The sequence below is a fragment of the Carcharodon carcharias genome, chromosome 11, assembly GCF_017639515.1.
Source record: "Carcharodon carcharias isolate sCarCar2 chromosome 11, sCarCar2.pri, whole genome shotgun sequence".
Lineage (NCBI taxonomy): Eukaryota > Metazoa > Chordata > Chondrichthyes > Lamniformes > Lamnidae > Carcharodon > Carcharodon carcharias.
In genome coordinates, this window is record NC_054477.1 from 75,654,923 (window position 1) to 75,674,628 (window position 19,706).

General features: G+C 45.1%; 1 protein-coding gene across 1 annotated transcript in view; it reads right to left on the minus strand.

Annotated features, from left to right (window-relative positions):
• Positions 1–19,706, minus strand: part of LOC121284366 (neuronal PAS domain-containing protein 2-like) — a 210,796-nt gene that overhangs the window by 9,284 nt on the left and 181,806 nt on the right. Inside the window, exons 19-21 of the mRNA XM_041199787.1 lie at positions 18,476–18,657; positions 2,225–2,317; positions 63–246 (exon numbers count right to left, since the gene is read on the minus strand). Of these exons, the coding sequence (XP_041055721.1) occupies positions 63–246; positions 2,225–2,317; positions 18,476–18,657 (459 nt within the window). The remainder of the gene's footprint in view (positions 1–62; positions 247–2,224; positions 2,318–18,475; positions 18,658–19,706) is intronic.

Sequence of the window (19,706 nt, forward strand, 5' to 3'; positions counted from 1 at the left end):
GACTTTTAAACATAATCACATTTGGTTGGTTATAACTGCAAGATCCATCAGCAGGAATCTACCTGTAAGTAGTGTTGTGGCTGCTGTTGAAGTTGCATAGTTTGCTGGGACAGAGATGGATGCGGCATAGGAAATCCCGGAGCTGTTATTATTTGACCCATAAGCACTGCATTGGAGATCATTGGTACGCTATTTCTAACTGGCTGTGGCGCCAAATTTTGAGACAATTGTTGTCCTTGTAAGTACCTGTTGAGAAACATTTATGCAATTAAATATTGCATCAATAAAAATATCATTAAAATTGCCCAAATAACCCTCTATAAACACGTATTTATTAGCTACATAACTAAATGTCATTTGATTTCAAAGGAAAAGGAAATTATGTTGGGTGTAAAGTAGATAGCTTTATTAATTCAGATAACAGCAGGAGTTAGTTCTACGACTCTCCACCTGGGCTGAAGAGTGGTGGGGAGGGTGGTGGAAGGAAGCCAGATAACAGACAACTCTACTGGTCACCCACCAAACAGGGTCAGAATTCGACTTTCCAATTTCTTGTCTAACTGCAGGACAAAAGAAAGCAGAAACCTATGTTCAAAGTCAGTTAGCCAGGTCTGCTGAGAAAGGCAGCTAAAGGTCCAGGTCAGTCTTACGTGAAGACAAAAACTACTGACCAGGATCAAAGCCCAGTTTAGAGGTCGGTAAATGGATTGACCAAACAGTAGTGTTACTTAACTACCCAATAACAACCACTGGCTTAATATGAAAGCAAAATACTGCAGATGCTGGAAATCTGAAACAAAAACTCAGCAGGTCTGACAGCATCTGCGGAAAGGAAGACAGTTAATGTTTCGAGTCCATATGACTCTTCATCTGAACTAAAGAAAAATAGAAATGAGGTGAAATATAAGCTGTTTGAGGGGGGTGGGACAAGTAGAGCTGGATAGAGGGCCAGTGATATGTGGAGGCAAAGAAGAGGTTGCCAAATATGTCATAGACAAAAGGACAAAGGGGTGTTGACTGCCTCTAGTTTTTCAGACAGCTGATGTTGGTCATTGACCATCTTTTGTCTCTTGACTTGCTCCTTTATCAGCCCTTTGTCCTTGCACTACCACCCCTTTTGTCATTTAAATCACTCCTGTCTTCCGTTCTCTCACACGCCTTTCAATTTGTTCTTTCCTCCTCCCCTTCCCCCTTTTCCTGCATCAATAACATTTGTAACATTTTCCAGTTCTGACAAAAGGTCACACACCTGCATTTTAACTGTTTCTCTCTCCACGTTACCTGACTTGTTGAGTAACTGCAGCATTTTCTGTCCATATTTCAGATTTACAATATCTCCTGTAATTTGTGACTTGGCCCATTAACACACAGTATGGCATTTTACTGTCTTTCTTCTTGTAAGGATAGACTGAAATTAAGTTTTTTAAAAGGACATAATTTACAGGTGGATATGTGTATGCTTGCTTGCTTGCAGATTGTAAAACAAAGCAGCTCAATAATTTGTATCTACCTTGATTTCACTAAAGTGTTAGTCATTTTGACTTTTAGAAAGTTGGAGAAGTGCGCTTGAGGGCATGTGCAAGAATCACGATACAGTTACACCTCTAGGTCCTGCTATTTTGTAACTAGATGAAGCAGTAAGGACAGCACCTGATCATAAAGAATGCAGGGTCTGCTCTTACAGGAGTGACCGCTGACAGTTTAACCAAGAGAATATGTGAAGTAGAACCAACATTTGTAACACCCACTGGAAAGAATTTGTTCCAATAAATCACCAAACATAAAATGGATCTTTTTATGACTTTCTTACCCTAAATTGACCATTTCTGAGTTTGACATGCAGAACAAAATTATCTGTATAACCAATGAGGAAGGTAGACTTATTTGGATAAGAAGATAAAATGGGCCCTTTCATGTTGCATTCTGTGATAAAAAAGCTTCATTTTCTATCCTTGAGTTGCTGTAAATTAATATATATTAATTTCTTTCAACACATCATTTAGCATCAGTGTTCAATTTCTTCTTCATATGGATGTTTCCCTTCAAAGTGAAATTGGAAGTTGCTATAAATGTAGGAGTTCACTCTTGCTATACTTCTTGGGTTACAAAATGTCCTTGAATCCAAACCAACCAGTCACATATTAGTGTTCAGAGCCATAATGCAGAAAACTTCTACAATGAAGAGAGTTGTGGCATTTAAATCCTTAATATAGTTTTGACATACTTAGCTTGTTGTCCAACAGCACTGAATTCTGTGGGTTGTCTAGTGTGGCATGTAATAGGCATCATTGGTTGAATGGGTTGACTTAGTAGCATCCTTAAAAGGAAAATGAAAACCATGAGTAAATATCTTACATTTCCACAGCAGTACTTTCTCAGAATGTGCTATTTTTTCTAGTTTGACTTGGAGAAGGTGCCTATCTCAAGTGCATTGGCTCAATTGAGTGGCGCTTAAAAACCTTATTATATGTGCTGAACACCCACTTGCAAATCAAAAACAGAATTACCTGGAAAAACTCAGCAGGTCTGGCAGCATCGGCGGAGAAGAAAAGAGTTGACGTTTCGAGTCCTCATGACCCTTCAACAGAACTGAGTAATATTAGGAGAGGGTTGATATATAAGCTGATTTAAGGTGGGGGGGTGGTGGGGGGGGGGGAGAGAGAGAGAGAGAGAGAGAGAGAGAAGTGGGGGGTGTGGTTGTAGGGACAAGCAAGCAGTGATAGGAGCAGATAATCAAAATATGTCACAGACAAAAGAACAAAGAAGTGTTGAAGGTGGTGATATTATCTAAACGAATGTGCTAATTAAGAATGGATGGCAGGACACACAAGATACAGTTCTAGTCGGGGTGGGGTAGAAAGACTAACAGGGCATAAAAGATATAGATTTAAAAATAATGGAAATAGGTGGGAAAAGAAAAATCTATATAAATTATTGGAAAAAACAAAAGGAAGGGGGAACAAAAACGGAAAGGGGGTGGGGATGGAGGAGGGAGTTCAAAATCTAAAGTTGTTGAATCCAATATTCAGTCCGGAAGGCTGTAAAGTGACTAGTTGGAAGATGAGGTGCTATTCCTCCAGTTTGCGTTGGGCTTCCCTGGGATAATGCAGCAAGCCAAGGACAGACAAGTGGGCAAGAGAGCAGGGTAGAGTGTTAAAATGGCAAGCGACAGGGAGGTTTGGATCTTTCTTGCCGACAGACCGCAGGTACTCTGCAAAGTGGTCACCCAGTTTACGTTTGGTCTCTCCAATGTAGAGGAGACCGCAGTGGGAGCAACAAATGCAGTAGACTAAGTTGGGGGAAATGCAAGTGAAATGCTGCTTCACTTGAAAGGAGTGTTTGGGCCCTTGGACAGTGAGGAGAGAGGAAGTGAAGGGGCAGGTGTTACATCTTTTATGTGGGCATGGGGAAGTGCCATAGATGGAGGTTGAAGAGTAGGGGGTGATGGAGGAGTGGACCAGGGTGTCCTGAAGGGAACAATCCCTACGGAATGCTGCCGGGGGGGTGAAGGGAAGATGTGTTTGGTGGTGGCATCATGCTGGAGTTGGCGGAAATATTTCGCGGAGGCTGAGCGTCAACTCGCAGACACTTCCTCCTACCTCTCCCTGGACCATGACCCCACTACTGAACATCAAGCCATTGTTTCCAGGACTGTCACTGACCTCATCTCCTCTGGAGATCTTCCTCCCACAGCTTCCAACTTGATAGTCACACAACCTCAGACGGCCTGCTTCTACCTCCTACCCAAAATCCACAAACAGAACAGTCCCGGCAGACCGATCGTGTCAGCCTGTTCCTGCCCCACAGAACTCATTTCTTGTTATCTTGACTCCCTTCTCTCTCCCCTTGTCCAGTCACTTCCCACCTATATCTGTGATTCCTCTGACACCTTACGTCACATCAACAATTTCCAGTTCCCTGGCCCCAACCGTTTCTCTTCACCATGGACGTCCAATCCCTCTACATCTCCACCCCCCACCAGGATGGTCTGAGCTTCTTCCTCGAACAGAGACCCGAACAATCCCCATCCATCACTACTCTCCTCCGTCTGGCAGAACTTGTTCCCACACTGAACAATTTCTCCTTTAACTCCTCTCACTTCCTCCAAATAAAAGGTGTGGCTATGGGTACCCGCATGGGCCCCAGCTATGCCTGTCTCTTTATGGGGTATGTGGAACATTCCTTGTTCCAGTCCTACTCCGGCCCCCTCCCACAACTCTTTCTCCAGTACATCGATGATTACTTCGGTGCTGCTTCATGCTCTCATCGGGACCTGGCAAAATTTATTAATTTTGCTTCCAATCTCCACCCCTCCATCATTTTCACATGGTCCATCTCTGACACTTCCCTTCCCTTCCTTGACCTCTCTGTCTCAATTTCTGGTAATAGACTGTCCACCAATATCCATTACAAGCCTACCGACTCCCACAGCTACCTCAACTACAGCTCCTCACACCCCGCTTCCTGTAAGGACTCCATCCCATTCTCTCAGTTCCTTCGTCTCCGTTGCATCTGTTCTGATGATGCTACCTTCAAAAACAGTTCCTCTGACATGTCCTCCTTCTTCCTTAACTGAGGTTTTCCACCCACGGTCGTTGACAGGTCCCTCAACCGTGACCGGCCCATCTCATGCACATCCGCCCTCATGCCTTCTCCTCCCTCCCAGAAACATGATAAGGTCCCCCTTTTCCTCACTTATCACCCCACCAGACTCCACATTCAAAGGATCATCCTCCGCCATTTCCGCCAACAACAGCATGATGCCACCACTAAACACATCTTCCCTTCACCTCCCCCCACCCCAGCGGCATTCCGTAGGGATCGTTCCCTCCGGGACACCCTGATCCACTCCTCCATCACCCCCTACTCCTCAACCCCCACCTATGGCACCTCCCAATGCCCATGCAAAAGATGCAACATCTGCCCCTTCACTTCCTCTCTCCTCACCATCCAAGGGCCCAAACACTCCTTTCAAATGAAGCAGCATTTCACTTGCATTTCCCCTAATTTAGTCTACTGCATTTGTTGCTCCCAATGTGGTCTCCTCTACATTGGAGAGACCAAACGTAAACTGGGTGACCGCTTTGCAGAACAACTGTGGTCTGTCCACAAGAAAGACCCAAACCTCCCTGTCGCTTGCCATTTTAACACTCTACCCTGCTCTCTTGCCCACTTGTCTGTCCTTGGTTTGCTGCATTATTCCAGGGAAGCCCAACGCACACTGGAGGAACAGCACCTCATCTTCTGACTAGGCACTTTACAGCCTTCCGGACTGAATATTGAATTCAACAACTTTAGATCTTGAACACCCTCCTCCATCTCCACCCCCTTTCCGTTTTTGTTACCCCTTCCTTTTGTTTTTTCCAATAATTTATATAGATTTTTCTTTTCCCACCTATTTCCATTATTTTTAAATCTACACCTTTTATGCCCTGTTAGTCTTTCCACCCCACCTCCACTGCAGCTGTACCTTGTGTGTCCTGCCATCCATTCTTAATTAGCACATTCGTTTAGATAATATCACCACCTTCAACACCTCTTTGTTCTTTTGTCTGTGACATCTTTTGATTATCTGCTTCTGTTACTGCTTGCTTGTCCCTAAAACAACACCCCTCCCCACTTTTCTCCCCCACCCCCCAACCCCCACCTTAAACCAGCTTATATTTCACCCCTCTCCTAATATTACTCAGTTCTGTTGAAGGGTCATGAGGACTCGAAACGTCAACTCTTTTCTTCTCCGCTGATGCTGCCAGACCTGCTGAGCTTTTCCAGGTAATTCTGTTTTTGTTTTGGATTTCCAGCATCTGCAGTTTTTTGTTTTTACCCACTTGCAAATATTGATCAATGCATCCTATTAAGGTATTCCCTCTGGGTATAGACACACCAGTTGATTAGTTTTAGGATAAAAGCAAAATTAGTTTTAGGAGATTGGTCAACCTAAGGTATGTGATGTGCCTGAGTCTGGAGTTAAGACTCATGCAGACTGCAGTTAAATTTTTAAGGGTTTTGAATCACTGTTATGCAGCACCATAGACAAAAGACCATAGTGTGGATTTTGACCTTGGTTATGCCCCATAAATGGTAGTTACTGACCAGAAGCATGGAAGAAAATCGCTTACAAGATATACATTTTCGGACAAGTACACACCTAGCTCAGAAAACTCCTATCATAACTAGAGGGAATTTCATATCAATATATTAATGCAGCTGAGGTAATGTCAGTAGAGTGTACATTCTTGTTCTTGGATTTTATACCAGAAATAGACTGATTCGTAACGTTGTTCACGTAATTTAGGCATCCGGAGCCTAGCTTTTGGTTATAATTCCCAGAAGGAAAAAACAGTTGAAGCCTGAATTGGCACTAATAGGTGCTTAACTGGTCTGGACTGGATTTTAATGGAAGTGACTAACAAACTGGCAATTCTACTGGACTCCTCAGAAATCCAGTAGGGGCTTCCAGGTTCCGAGTGGTCACCAGTATAGGTACCAGTACTTCTCAGCCAGCGTGAGCTGGTACCTATTGTAATTCCAGCAAGAAGGTCTTTCAGCCTTTACCTTACCCTCCTCTCCCTCCCCCCTTAGCCCCTTCCCCTACACCTTTCTCCCCTTCCTCCCTTCGCCCCCCTCATCCTTCGCACCCCTCACTCCCTCCCTCCTTTGCCCCTCCCCCTTCTTTTCCCGTTCACCGTGCCCCCTCTTCCCACCATACCCCTGCCCCCTTTCCACTCTCACCCTTTCCCTCTCCCTACTCTTCCCACCACCCCCGACCTCAGCTGCCCCATGCCTCCAAACACCACCCTCTCCCCACCACCCCCAACTCTCCTCCCTTTGCTCCCACCCTCATCCACCCTCCTCTCCCCCCACTTCCCCCATCCCACACCCCATAAGGTGGGGGTGGCTTTTCAATGGCTGCAGGGCTAGAGCTTGCTTGAAGAAGAGGGAGACATGGCTTCAGAGAAGGGAAGAGGCTGCAGGATGAGGGCTGTACTGGGGAAGGAGAGTAACCCAGGGTGTGTGTGGGGACACATGCTGATCTGTGCAAGTGGCCTCAAGATGGTGAGGGCTGAGGAGGCAGTCTCCAGAGGAGATGAGGCCAGATGGAGATGTGAGGGTGTGTGTAAGAGAGTGAGTGGTGATGTCCCTTGAACTGGCAGTGAGTGAGATGCCAGTGGAGTGTGATGGCCTTAAGTGTGTGAGTTTAGAGTGATGAGATGCTTACCTTACTCTGGTGGCACAGATGAGATCATCCATCCTCTATCCGCGCTGGACAGCCAACATCTTCTGTGCAGCGTTGGCACTGACCACCACTGCCACCATCTCTAAAGCTGGAGTGGAGAAATTGCTGGACCTCTTACGGCCACAGCGGGGGTGGAGGCCTCCAAAAGACATTTCAGTGATGGGTCACTTAACTCTCATGGCTTTCAGGGCCATGTCTTCACATGGAGCAGTCCTGGGTTGCAAGAATTGAGAACTGTGTGTGTGGCTGCAGTTTAGATATGGCACCCAGAGCGAGGATATAGGGAGGTAAGGGCGTGGCGGGAGATTCAAGGCTGTCCACCAGCGAGACAGCATGGCTCCTGTGGCTGCATAATTAACGAAGTGGGAAGTGGACGAAATGGCATGAAAGGCCGCCTTTGCAGCTGGCGGGTAAAATGTCTTTTTACCCTCCCCTACCGCATAGTACAAATCTGGGACAATTCCGCCTGATGTTTTTTATAAGCTCAGATCCATTTGCTTGGAGGTAAATCTCAAAGGGCAGGATTTTCAGGTTGTCGGGTGGGCATAGTGGGCGGGCCCGAGAGTGGCCAGGAACTGGCCTGCTGCCCGCGATTGGCTCCTGACTGCAATTTCACGCTGGCTGGCTAATTAACAGCCAGCCAGTGTGACACGCGTGCTGAAATCCTCAGTGCTGCCGGGGTAGGGGCAGGAGGAGAGTGAGTGCTGAAGTCTGTGCAGGCACGGGAGCTCATGCGCTGAAAGCTCCTTGAAGGCAGAGAGTTGCCTCAGGGAGCTGAAGAATTTTAAAACAAAAATAAAGATTTTTAAATCCTAGAAAAATTTTCCACACATAGGACTCGCTCACCTGAACACATGGATAATAAAATTTCTGACAAAACATTTTTAAAAATGAATCTCGGAAACCTCATCCTGCCTGTGGATGAGCTTTCCTCAACAATACAAAGGCCGCCTGGCTGATTCTCCTGCCCATCCGCCAACTGTAAGGTTGGATGGGCAGTGAAAAATCACTCTTAATTAACACTTTAATGGCCTTAATAGGCCTCTTAATTGTTGGCGGGTGCGTTGCCGACTCTTGTGTGCGCCCGCTGACCGAAATATCATCTGAGTGCATGATAACGTCGGGACAATCTCCTGATGTCATCGCGCACCATTTTATGCTTCATTGGGTAGGGTGCATGCCTGTCTGTGGGACATAAAATTCCGCCCAGTGATAAAGCTAAAACTTTGTGCTCACAGCCATTGCAAATTAAATGAGCCTTTGAAACATTTTGAGGTCTCTCCTCGTCTGCAGAGTCTCAAGGAGCAGAAGGAATCAACACACATGCAAATGCCAAAGGTTCTGGACACTACTAAAGAGAATGACACCAGTGCCGATGATGTACCCCTCGCAACCCTTGAAGCGAGGAGGGCATTGGAAGGTGCTACTGTGACCAGGGTACATGTGCAGCTTTCTATGCATTGGGTAGGATTTTCCGGGCTCGGCCACCACCAGGATTGTCCAGTCCCACCGAAAGTCAATGGACATTTTGCTGGGCTGCCCCATCCCCCGCAGCAGGGCCAGAAAATCCCAGCCACTGTTTATCATGTAGGCTAATATTACATTCTTACAGACCTGATGAACAATTAAGTGCTTAAAAGCAAACATTGCCTGGAACTTGTATGCCTGCTCTCGTCAAAAATGCCAACACCCTTTATAACATCTCATTTCTTTTCTCTGATAAAAGGATAAGATTGAATGAATATATGCCTCCCGATGCAAGAAGCTGAGAAGCATGACGTCCCAACATCCAGCGGCCAAGAGTAATAAAGCTAGTACTTTCAGGAGAGCAATGCAGCTGGAGGATTGGGCAGAACACGCCCAGAACCTGAAAGAGTTGCTATCTGTTCAGAGGCTGGAAGCAGAGAAGGCAGCCCTCTAGCAGAAGCTGGAGATAGAGAAGGCAGCCCTCCAGCAGAAGCTGGAGATAGAGAAGGCAGCCCTCCAGCAGAAGCTGGAGATAGAGAAGGCAGCCCTCCAGCAGAAGCTGGAGATAGAGAAGGCAGCCCTCCAGCAGAAGCTGGAGATAAAGAAGGCAGCCCTCCAGCAGAAGCTGGAGATAGAGAAGGCAGCCCTCCAGCAGAAGCTGGAGATAAAGAAGGCAGCCCTCCAGCAGAAGCTGGAGATAGAGAAGGCAGCCCTCCAGCAGAAGCTGGAGACAGAGAAGCTGCCCTCTAGCAGAAGCTGCTGGTGGCGAAGGCAGCTCTCCAGCAGACGCTGCAGGCCGAGAAGGCAGCTCTCCAGCAGAAGCTGGAGGCAGAGAAGGCAACCCTCCAGCAGAAGCTGAAGACACAGAAAGCAGCCCCCCAGTGGAAGGGAATAGAATCTGGGAAGAGTGCACTGCAGTCAGTATCGCTGGGAAGCAGCCTGGGAAGAGTGTCCTGCAGTCAGCATCGCGGTAAAACAGTCTGGGAAGAGTGTGCTGCAGTCAGCATCGTGGTGAAGTAGCCTGGGAAGCATGTCCTGCAGTCAGCATTGCTGTGAAGCAGCTTGGAAAGAGTGTGCTGGAGTCAGCATTGCAGTGAAGCAGTCTGGGAAGAGTGTCCTGCAGTCAGTTCTTGTTGAAAATAACAAGAGTGATAGCACAAGACAGCGCAAGAGAGCAGCGGGGAGATCAGAACCAGCACGAGTGCGGGGAAGCTTCAAAAAGTGACTTCAGCACAAAGGTGAGAGCTGATTGGTGAGTAGCGGGTAAGTGCTTTTCTCCAGTTTTTTTCTCCAGTTTTTCTCCAGTTTAAAATAGATTAAGTTAAGGGTTCTAGTTTTTATTTAAAGTGCATAAATAATTTAACTTGTTTTTACTGTATTTAACTTAAAGTAAGGGTTTTTTTTCAACTAGAGGCATGGCAGGGCAGCTCAGTCCCATGTTATGTACCGCCTGCAACATGTGGGAAGTCCTAGACACTCCTTGCGCTCTGACCGACCATGTGTGCAGGAAGTGACATCAGCTGCAGCTACTTGAGCTCCGGGTTTCGGAGCATGAGTGGCAGCTGGAGGCACTGAGGTGCATCTGTGAGGCTGAGAGTTTCGTGGATAGTATGTTTTTAGACTTGGTCACCCCACAGTTTACAGAAATGCAGAAAGAGAGGGAATGGGTGACCATCAGTCAGAAGAAAGGTGTCAGGCAGGTAGTCAGGAAATCCCCAGGGTGCATCTTGCTTGAGAACCGTTTTTCTGTGTTGGAAAACGGTAAGAGTGGCGATTCCTCTGGGGAGTGCAGCCGCACTCATGGCACTGTGAGTGGCTCAGCTGCGGGGGGGGGAGGAAAAAGAGGGGAAGAGCAATAGTGGTAGGAGACTCGATAGTAAAGGGAATATACAGGCAGTTCTGTGGCTGTAGATGTGACTCCAGGATGGTATGTTGCCTCCCTGGTGCTAGGGTCAAGCATGTTACTGAATGGCTGCAGGGCATTCTAAAAGGGGAGGGTAAACAGACAGAGATCATGATACATATTGGTACCAACGACATAGGTAGAAAGAGGGATGAGGTCCTGCAAGCAGAATTTAGGGAGCTAGGAAACAGATTAAAAAACAGGACCTCAAAGGTAGTAATCTCTGGATTACTTCCGGTGTCACGCACTAGTGAGCATAGGAGGTTAAACAGGTTAAGTAGGAGGACAAATAGGAGGTTAGTCCTGATGAATGTGTAGCTGGAGAGATGGTGCAGGAAGATGGGCTTTAGATTTCTGGGGCATTCGGACTGTTTCTGGGGGCGGTGGGACCTGTACAAGGCGGACGGGTTGCACCTGAACCGGAATGGGACCAACATCCTTGCGGAGACGTTTGCTAGTGCCATTGGGGAGGGTTTAAACTAACTTGGCAGGGAAATGGGATCCTGAGAGGTGGTTCAGTAGGGGGAGATGCACAGCCAAAATTAGAAGAGAGAGCAAGTGAGTCTGGAAGGCATAGAAATTATAGGCCTGTTAAGGCAGAAGTTTGGCAAGGTTGGATGGTATTTATTTTAATACAAGGAGTCTGACGAATAAGGCAGATGAGTTGAGGGCACAAATTAACACATGGAAGTATGATGTCATTGCTCTCACAGAAACATGGTTGACAGAGGGGCAGGATTGGCAGCTCAATATTCCAGGATATAGGGTCCTCAGGTGAGACAGCGAAGGAGGTAAAAGTGGAGGACGTACCTCAATATTGATCAAGGAATCAATTACAGCAGTAAGGAGGGATGACAGTTTAGAAGGCTCCTTAAACGAAGCCATATGGGTAGAACTGAAAAACAAAAAAGGAGCAATCACATTGCTGGGAGTGTACTAGAGGCCCCCAAACAGTCAGAGAGAAATAAAAGAGCAGATATGTAGGCAAATTTCAGAGAAGTGAAAAAATAATAGGATAGTAATAGTGGGAGATTTCAACTTCCCCAGCATTAACTGGGTTAGTCATAGTGTGTCAGGTTTAGAGGAAGCAGAATCCTTAAAATACATCCAGGAGAGCTTTTTAAGCCAGGACATAGAAGGTTCTACAAGAGAACAGGCAATCCTGGACTTAATTTTAGGGAATGAAGCTGGGCAAGTGGTAGAGATATCAGTGGGGGAGCATTTTGCAGATAGTGATCATAACTCCATTAGATTCAAGGTTGTTAGGGAACAGGACAAGAATGGGCCAGAAATTAGAGTTCTAAATTGGGGGAAGGCTGATTTGAATAAGATCAGATATGATTTGGCCAGAGTGGACTGAAAGCAGCTACTTGTAGGCAAATTTGCGTCAGACAGTAGGACTCATTCAAGAAGGAAATAGGGAGAGTACAGGGCCAACATATTCCAGTAAAGACAAAGGGTGGGACCAACAAATCCCGGGAATCCTGGATGTCGAGGGATATACAGGATTGAATAAAGAGAAAAAGGGAGGCTTATGGCAGAAACCGAGGGCTCAAAACAGCAGAAGCCCTAGAGGCGTGTAGAATGTTGGGGTGGGGGGGGGGGGCAACTTAAAAAGGAAATTAGGAGAGCAAAAGGGGGGCATGAAACAAACATTGGCAGGTAAAATAAAGGAAAATCTGAAGTTATTTTACAAGTACATTAAGAGTAAGAGGATAACTAGGGAAAGAGTAGGGCCCATTAAGGACCATAGTGGTCATTTGTGTGTGGAGCTGGAAGACTCCAGGGTTCTAAATGAATACTTTCTGTCGGTGCTCACAAGTGAGAGGGACGACGTGGGTACGGAAATCAGGCAGAAGGACTGTGATATAATTAAAGAAATTAGCATAGAAAGGGAGAAAGCTCTAAGTGGTCAGGCAGGCTTAAAAGTAGATAAATCTCCAGGCCTGGATGAAATGTATCCCAGGCTGTTGAGTGATGCAAGGGAGGAGATAGCAGGGGCGCTGGCAATAATTTTCAATACCTCTCTGGCCACAGGAGAGGTGCCAAAGGACTGGAGGACAGCCAATGTGGTACCGTTATTCAATAAGGGAGGAAGGGATAAACCAGGGAACTACAGGCCAGTCGGTCTAACCTCAGTGGTGGGGAAACAATGAAAATCAATTCTGAGGGACAGTATTAATCTACACTTGGAGTGGCAGGGATTAATCAAGGACAGTCAGCATGCTTTTGTTAAGGGGAGGTCATGTCTGGCCAATCTGACTGAAATTTTCAAAGAGGTGACCAGGTGCATAGATGAGGGCAATGCATTTGACGTAGTCTACTTGGGCTTCAGCAAGGCTTTTGATAAGGTCCTGCGTGGGAGACTGATAACGATGGTAAGAGCCCATGGGATCCGAGGCAATTTGGCATATTGGATCCAGAATTAGCTGAGTGGCAGGAAGGAGAGGGTGATGGTCGAGGGGTGTTTTTATGACTGGATACCTGTGTCCGATGGGGTTCCACAGGGATTGCTGTTGGGTCCCTTGCTGTTTGTGGTATATATAAACAATTCAGACTTGAATGTAGGAGGGTTGATCAGTAAGTTCGCGGAAGACACTAAAATTGGTGGGGTGGTAAATAGTGAGGAGGATAGCCTTAGATTACCCGGAGATATAGATGGGCTGGTCAGATGGGCTGATCAGTGGCAAATGGAACTTAATCCAGATAAGTTTGAGGTGATGCACTTGGGCAAGACAAACAAGGCACAGGAATACATAGTGAATAGTAGGACCCTGGGAAGTACTGAGGAACAGGGGACCTTGGTGTGCAGTCCACTGGTCTTAAGGTAGCGGGATAGGTAGATAAGGTGGTTAAGAAAGCATTTGGGATACTTGCCTTTATTAGCCGAAGCATAGAATATAAGAGCAGGGAAGTTATGCTGGAACTGTATAAAAGGCCGGTTAGTGTACAGCTAAAGTATTGCGTGCAGTTCTGGAATCCGCATTATAGGAAGGATGTGATTGCACTAGAGAGAGTGCAGAAGAGATTTACTAGTATGTTGCCTGGGCGCGAGAGTTTTAGTTATGAGGAGAGATTGGATAGACTGGGGTTATTTTCCCTGGAGCAGAGGAGATAGAGGGGAGACATGATTGAGGTGTATAAAATTGAGGGGCATAGAGAGGGTAGACAGGAAGGAATTTTTCTCCTTGATGGAGGGATCAATAACCAGGGGGCATAGATTTAAGGTAAGGCGCAGGAGATTTGAGGAAGGATATTTTCATCCAGAGGGTGGTGGGAATCTGGAACACACAGCCTGAAAGGGTGGTAGAGGCAGAAGCCCTCATAACATTTAAGAAGTATTTGGATGTGCACTTGCGATGCCATGGCATACAAGGCTATGGGCCTAGTGCTGGAAAATGGGATTAGAATAGTTAGGTACTTGCTTGACCGGCATAGACTCGATGGGTCAAAGACCCTTTTTCTGTGCTATAGACTTCTATGACTCTATGCAGATAGAGAAGGCAGCCGTCCAGCAGAAGCTGGAGGTAAAGAAGGCAGCCTTCCAGCAGAAGTTGGAGGAGTTTTCTGGGATCAATCAAGGCCTCCAGGAAAAGCTGGAGGAGCTACTGAGGCTCAACTGTAGGCTCCAGGATCAGTTACTCAGCATCTTCATACAGAGTAATATGTGGTTAGATAACTGCAATTCTTACGCAACACCTATCTTAGTGCTGAGGAGTCATGTAAGCTTAGCTATTTCTCTTGCTTTCTATTGCAGCCTGAGGACGACAGCAATGGCGTGTGGGGAAACTGTAGCCCATGACCATGTCTCTCAGAGCAACAACCCTGCCCAGGCCTGCACAGAACTGGTTAAATGCGAGCCACACTTGCATTTATTTTCACAGCTGCAGCAAGCACATGTGTGGAGGTGCTCTACACTCCAGTAGATAAGAAGGTATGATTTTCTGAATTTTCCAGATAAAATCTGCGCTGGTTCACACACAAAGCATCCTTAAAACTGATGGATATCACAGTGGGTGATATGTGTCATCTGCATTCATTCAGTTTGATATGCACTGTCATTTAGTCTGTATTACAGGTCTTGCACACAGACCACTGACTGATGTGTTTCTTCTTTTTCCCCTACATGTTCCATTGCAGGGCGGTCTGGAGCTCAGTGAGTGGTAGTGGGTGAGTGTGACAAGCCAGAGGACAATTAAACTCTCTATTTTTTTTAGCTTTAATGGCTTCAGTGAGTTAATGCTTATGTTTTCCTTTTACCTTCCCTGCCTGCAGTATGTTTCACTCATTATTTGAAGAAGGGGTTGAGTGAGGATGAGGTCTCAAAGGAGCAAAGCAAGCTGAACAGTTATACAACAGAGAAAATAATGGATCTGAACTTGAGGGAGTGCAGCGAAGGTTTACTGGACTGATTCCTGAGATGGCGGGACTGACATATGAGGAGAGATTGAGTTGGTTAGGATTATATTCGCTGGAGTTCAGAAGAATGAGGGGGGGATCTCATAGAAATCTATAAAATTCTAACAGGACTAGACAGGTAGATGCAGGAAGGATGTTCCCGAAGGATGGGGAGTCCAGAACCAGGGGTCACAGACTGAGGATACGGGGTAGACCATTTAGGACTGAGATGTGGAAAAATTTCTTCACCCAGGGAGTGGTGAGCCTGTGGATTTCGCTACCACAGAAAGTAGTTGAGGCCAAAACATCTTATGTTTTCAAAGAGTTAGACATAGCTCTTGGGGCAAAAGGGATCAAAGGATATGGGGAGAAAGCAGGAGCAGGCTATTAAGTTGGATGATCAGCCATGATCATAATGAATGGCGGAGCAGGCTCAAAGGGCCGAATGGCCTACTCCTGCTGCTACTTTTGTTTCTCTGTGAGCAAATCTGACCTGAAATCAATCATTACAATATTGTGCTTGAGATATTTGTGTTTTCTCACTTCTCCAGGAATAAAGTTGTTGCCCCATTTAATGAAACCTTCATTCTGAGTTTTTTTTTGCCTGTGATCAATGAGGAATTTTAATTTTGTATGCTTGGCATTTTTCATAATAAAATTTGCAGTTTTTATGCACATTTTTATTCTGAGTGCATTGTCTGACAATCTGCAGAATCATATTTATTAATCTTGAGCATTTACATTAAAAAAACACATTGGAAGGTGAAGTTATTGACATCAGTTGATGCTCAAGGCTGCACCAGCAATAAAAGTGAGAAATAAATGCATATAAGCAATAAATGTAAATGCAGTATAAATAACAGCAGATAAACTGGAAAACTGACCAGTTCGGATCAGTACTAACTATATCACCAGTATTACTGGCATCAACAACTGGCTTACTGGTACCATTACCAGTATTAACTGGTAATTTCTACAGAAACACTAGTTCTGAACTGTTTTTATTTCCCCATTCAGAACTGGTGTCAGCTTGTACCAGTATTACTGGAACTTCCTTCTGGGAAATTTATTTTATTTGCAATTGTAATGGCAGCTTTCCAAATCTTATTTTCAACTTATTTTTGCATTTTTTTTCTGGTGAAGGGTGTTGTTTTAACTTTCCAATTTTACTGCTACCAATCAGTTAATTGGGGCACTGAATGTTTCAATGGGAATCTCCCTAAGCATGTATAACTAGGTTCAGCAGTAGTACTTTTGCTTTTGAGTCAGTGGTTACGATAAAAGATATACGCATTGTGAGCATTTTTAGACATTTGAGTCCGGCATTGTTAGCTGCAGCCAACTGTGGGCTTTTACTGAGGAAAATCAGCAGAACTAATGATTGCTCTGCAAGAAACCAGGAAGTGCCCTGCTGAATTCTGCTCTGACAACTGTCACTAAAAACAGTAACACCTACTGCACACCACAACATATGGCAAAAATCAGATTTAATTTCCATTGCGGAAAATATTTTATAGTGATAATGGACAGGTGGTAGAGATTACAAAGAAAATCTTATCATGGGATTCAAATGACAAAAAGCTGCTCCACGGGATTTTTCTTGTAGTTTCTCCCTGATCAGGATTCTCTTTAAATCTTTTTCTTAAAAGCAGATAAGGGTGTATGCTAAAGACTGAACTTGCAACGAAGAAGCTAAATCTGTACCAAGGATTGCAGAATAAAATTTGAGCTAACTGCCTTCTAATATTTTTGGAATTAAATAGGAGTGTCTGAGTATGTAGGCGTTGTGGCTGCTCCAAGGATAATGAACACACACTTGCAGAGTTTGCTGCCAGTGGTCGCAGACCAATTGCACGTTGATGGAATGGAATCACTTCAGGTAAATGAAGGCTGCTGACTGGCCTGTGTGAGCCTTGATGGCCATATGTGTGCTGTCTATAGCTTGTACCTGGGGAGAATCAAGCGATAGTGCAGATTTCTCTCGACTTCACAGTGCGAGGACTGCCACTGGTTTTTTTCATTCATTCACGGGATGTGGGCATTGCTGGCTAGATCAGCATTTATTGCCCAACCCTAATTGCCCTTGAGAAGATGGTGGTGAGCTGCCTTCTTCAACTGCTGCAGTCCCTGTGGTGTTGGTACACCCACAGTACTGTTAGGAAGGGAGTTCCAGGATTTTGACCCAGCGACAGTGAAGGAACGGCGATATATTTCCAAATCAGGATGGTGAGTGGCTTGGAGGGGAACTTCCAGGTGGTGGTGTTCCCATCTATCTGCTGCCCTTGTCCTTCTAGATGGTAGTGGTCGTGTATTTGGAATGTGCTGTCTAAGGACCCTTGGTGAGTTCCTACAATGCACTATCAGATGGTACACACTGCTGCTACTGTTTATCAGTGGTGGAGGGAGCAAATGTTTGTGGGAGGGATGCCAATGAAGCGGGCTACTTTGTCCTGGGTGGTGTCAAGCTTCTTATGTGTTGTTGGAGCTGCAGTCATCCAGGCCTGTGGAATGTATTCCATTACACTTCTGACCTGTGCCTTGTAGGTGGTGGACACACTTAGGGGAGTCAGGAGGTGAGTTACCCGCCACAGTATTCCTAGCCTGATTGCTCCTTTCCTGCCAGCTTGGCCTGCTGTCTGCCCCTGTTATCATTGCCTTCCCCAAGAACTGCCTCTAGAGAGTGTCACCAGGCACTGGGTGGTGGTGATAAATGCCTTGCTTTCATCTGCTGGAAGGAACGGGCTTTTATACCAAGACCTACAATGTTTGCAGCTCTTTCCTTCTTTAGGCCTCTTCTTCCTGTTTGAGCACCCTTGATGCAAGGGCACTGGATTTCTCTCCCTTGCATTGGTGGGCTCCCTTTTGGCAACAGAGATCATGCCTGGAACCAAGCAGCTATTGTAAACAATGGTGTCAGAAGGTGAACATATGTCCAATCCCATTGCTATTTTGTTCCTAAAAATAAAACTCAATTCACATTTTCCCATCATAATTTTTTGACAATTGTACACTATTCTATTTTTAGCCAACCAATCTATCAGCATCAATCCTTACCAGATGAGATATAGAGCACCAGGCACAAGTAAAACACCCTCTCCTCTTTCCCATCACCATGCCTTAACTCTGTCAAAATAGACCACTTCTGTTGCACTAGTGGAAGTATTTTATTTTCACATGTGGCCTTATATTTACTTAGGTTGGCAACTTTCCCTGAAAGTTTGGGCTGTTTTGTGCTATAAAACATTGACCACTGAAAATCAGTTTTAAACCAGAGAGGTTAATGATTGAAGCTTTGGTTCCAGAAATAATAGAGATATGCTAATTCACTGTCATCCAAATTCCAGATAGATACTCCTTAAAATAATGTTTTTTTCTGATAGATAACTCATACGCATAATAAATATCTTCCAAAAGTTTATTATTAACCATTCATGCATTGATTGTAATTTGTGAAATAAAGTTGTTATTACCTTAGTTGCCTGTCATGAGCAAAGTTAGGACCTGAATGGCCAATGGTGCCATCACTCTGGAGAGTCATTGTTGGGGCCTGAGAGAACATCATAGGACTGCTGAAATGTAATGCCAGGCTTCCAGAGGATAGGTTAGGCAGGGAAGTCTGTACAACTTGTCCAGCACGAATCATCTTAGCATTCTATAAAAACATGAAAAAACAGTCTTGTTGAGTAAGAAAATCAAAGTCCAATATATTCTGTTTAGCACATAAAACTCTGCTTTGTGTGAACTATATCAAATATTGTATCAATCTCACTAGGGACCTAGACATGCATCTCTCAAAATTCCATGAGGTGCGTTGTACCTTTTTTGCACCTGATAACGCTCAGAAAGCTGAATCCGCCAGAAGATTGTGTATCAGCTCATTTTTATATCTATTATATAGAATTACTTTATATTTTAAAACAGCGAAACAGGCTCTTTGGCCCAGCAAGTCTATGTCAGTGCTTAGACTCCAGACAAACCTCCTCTTATCTTTCTTCATTTGTTTATCCTCTATTCATTTCTCCCTCATGTACTTATCTAGCTTTCCCTTAAAGGCATCAATGCTCTTCACTTCAACCAGTCCATGTGGCAGTGAGTTCCACTGGAGGATCTCCAGCTCAAGCCCCACATAATTTGGTAGTAATGTTCAGTGGGTGTGAAAAAATTAGAATGCAGCTTTAAAAAGCTGAGGCTGGCTAGAGGTTGCAGCAGCAGGCTGAGTCACAAACAGGTAAATCGAAAAATTCACCGTAAGGTAACTGCACTGGATGGCTTCTGACATTTTGCCTAACTTTTTAAGAACGTCTTCCACTGAAGGGTCTGGCACAGAATGCATTCCAAGGAGGAGTAAAAAAAGAGTTCAAAATTTCAGCGAGACTGACTGTCAAACTCTCCTCAAGTTGATCAACCAGAGGAGAGAGATTTCTGGATCTGCATAGGAGGATAACTCTAAAGAATCTTTCTCATGCCACGCAGAGAGAGGTGGCAATATCTCTGAATACCAACTCTCTCATCCCCATAACTATAAACCACTGCCACTGGAATTTCAATGACCTGAGCAGCGCAGACAGGGTAACAAACTGAATACTCTCCTTTTTCTTACTTAGGATAACCTGTACATGAGCATATGGCAAAATTAGAAGCTGTACCACTAATCCTCCATAAACACTCTAGTTAAATGGGGCAAAGATCAGGGGAGGAATT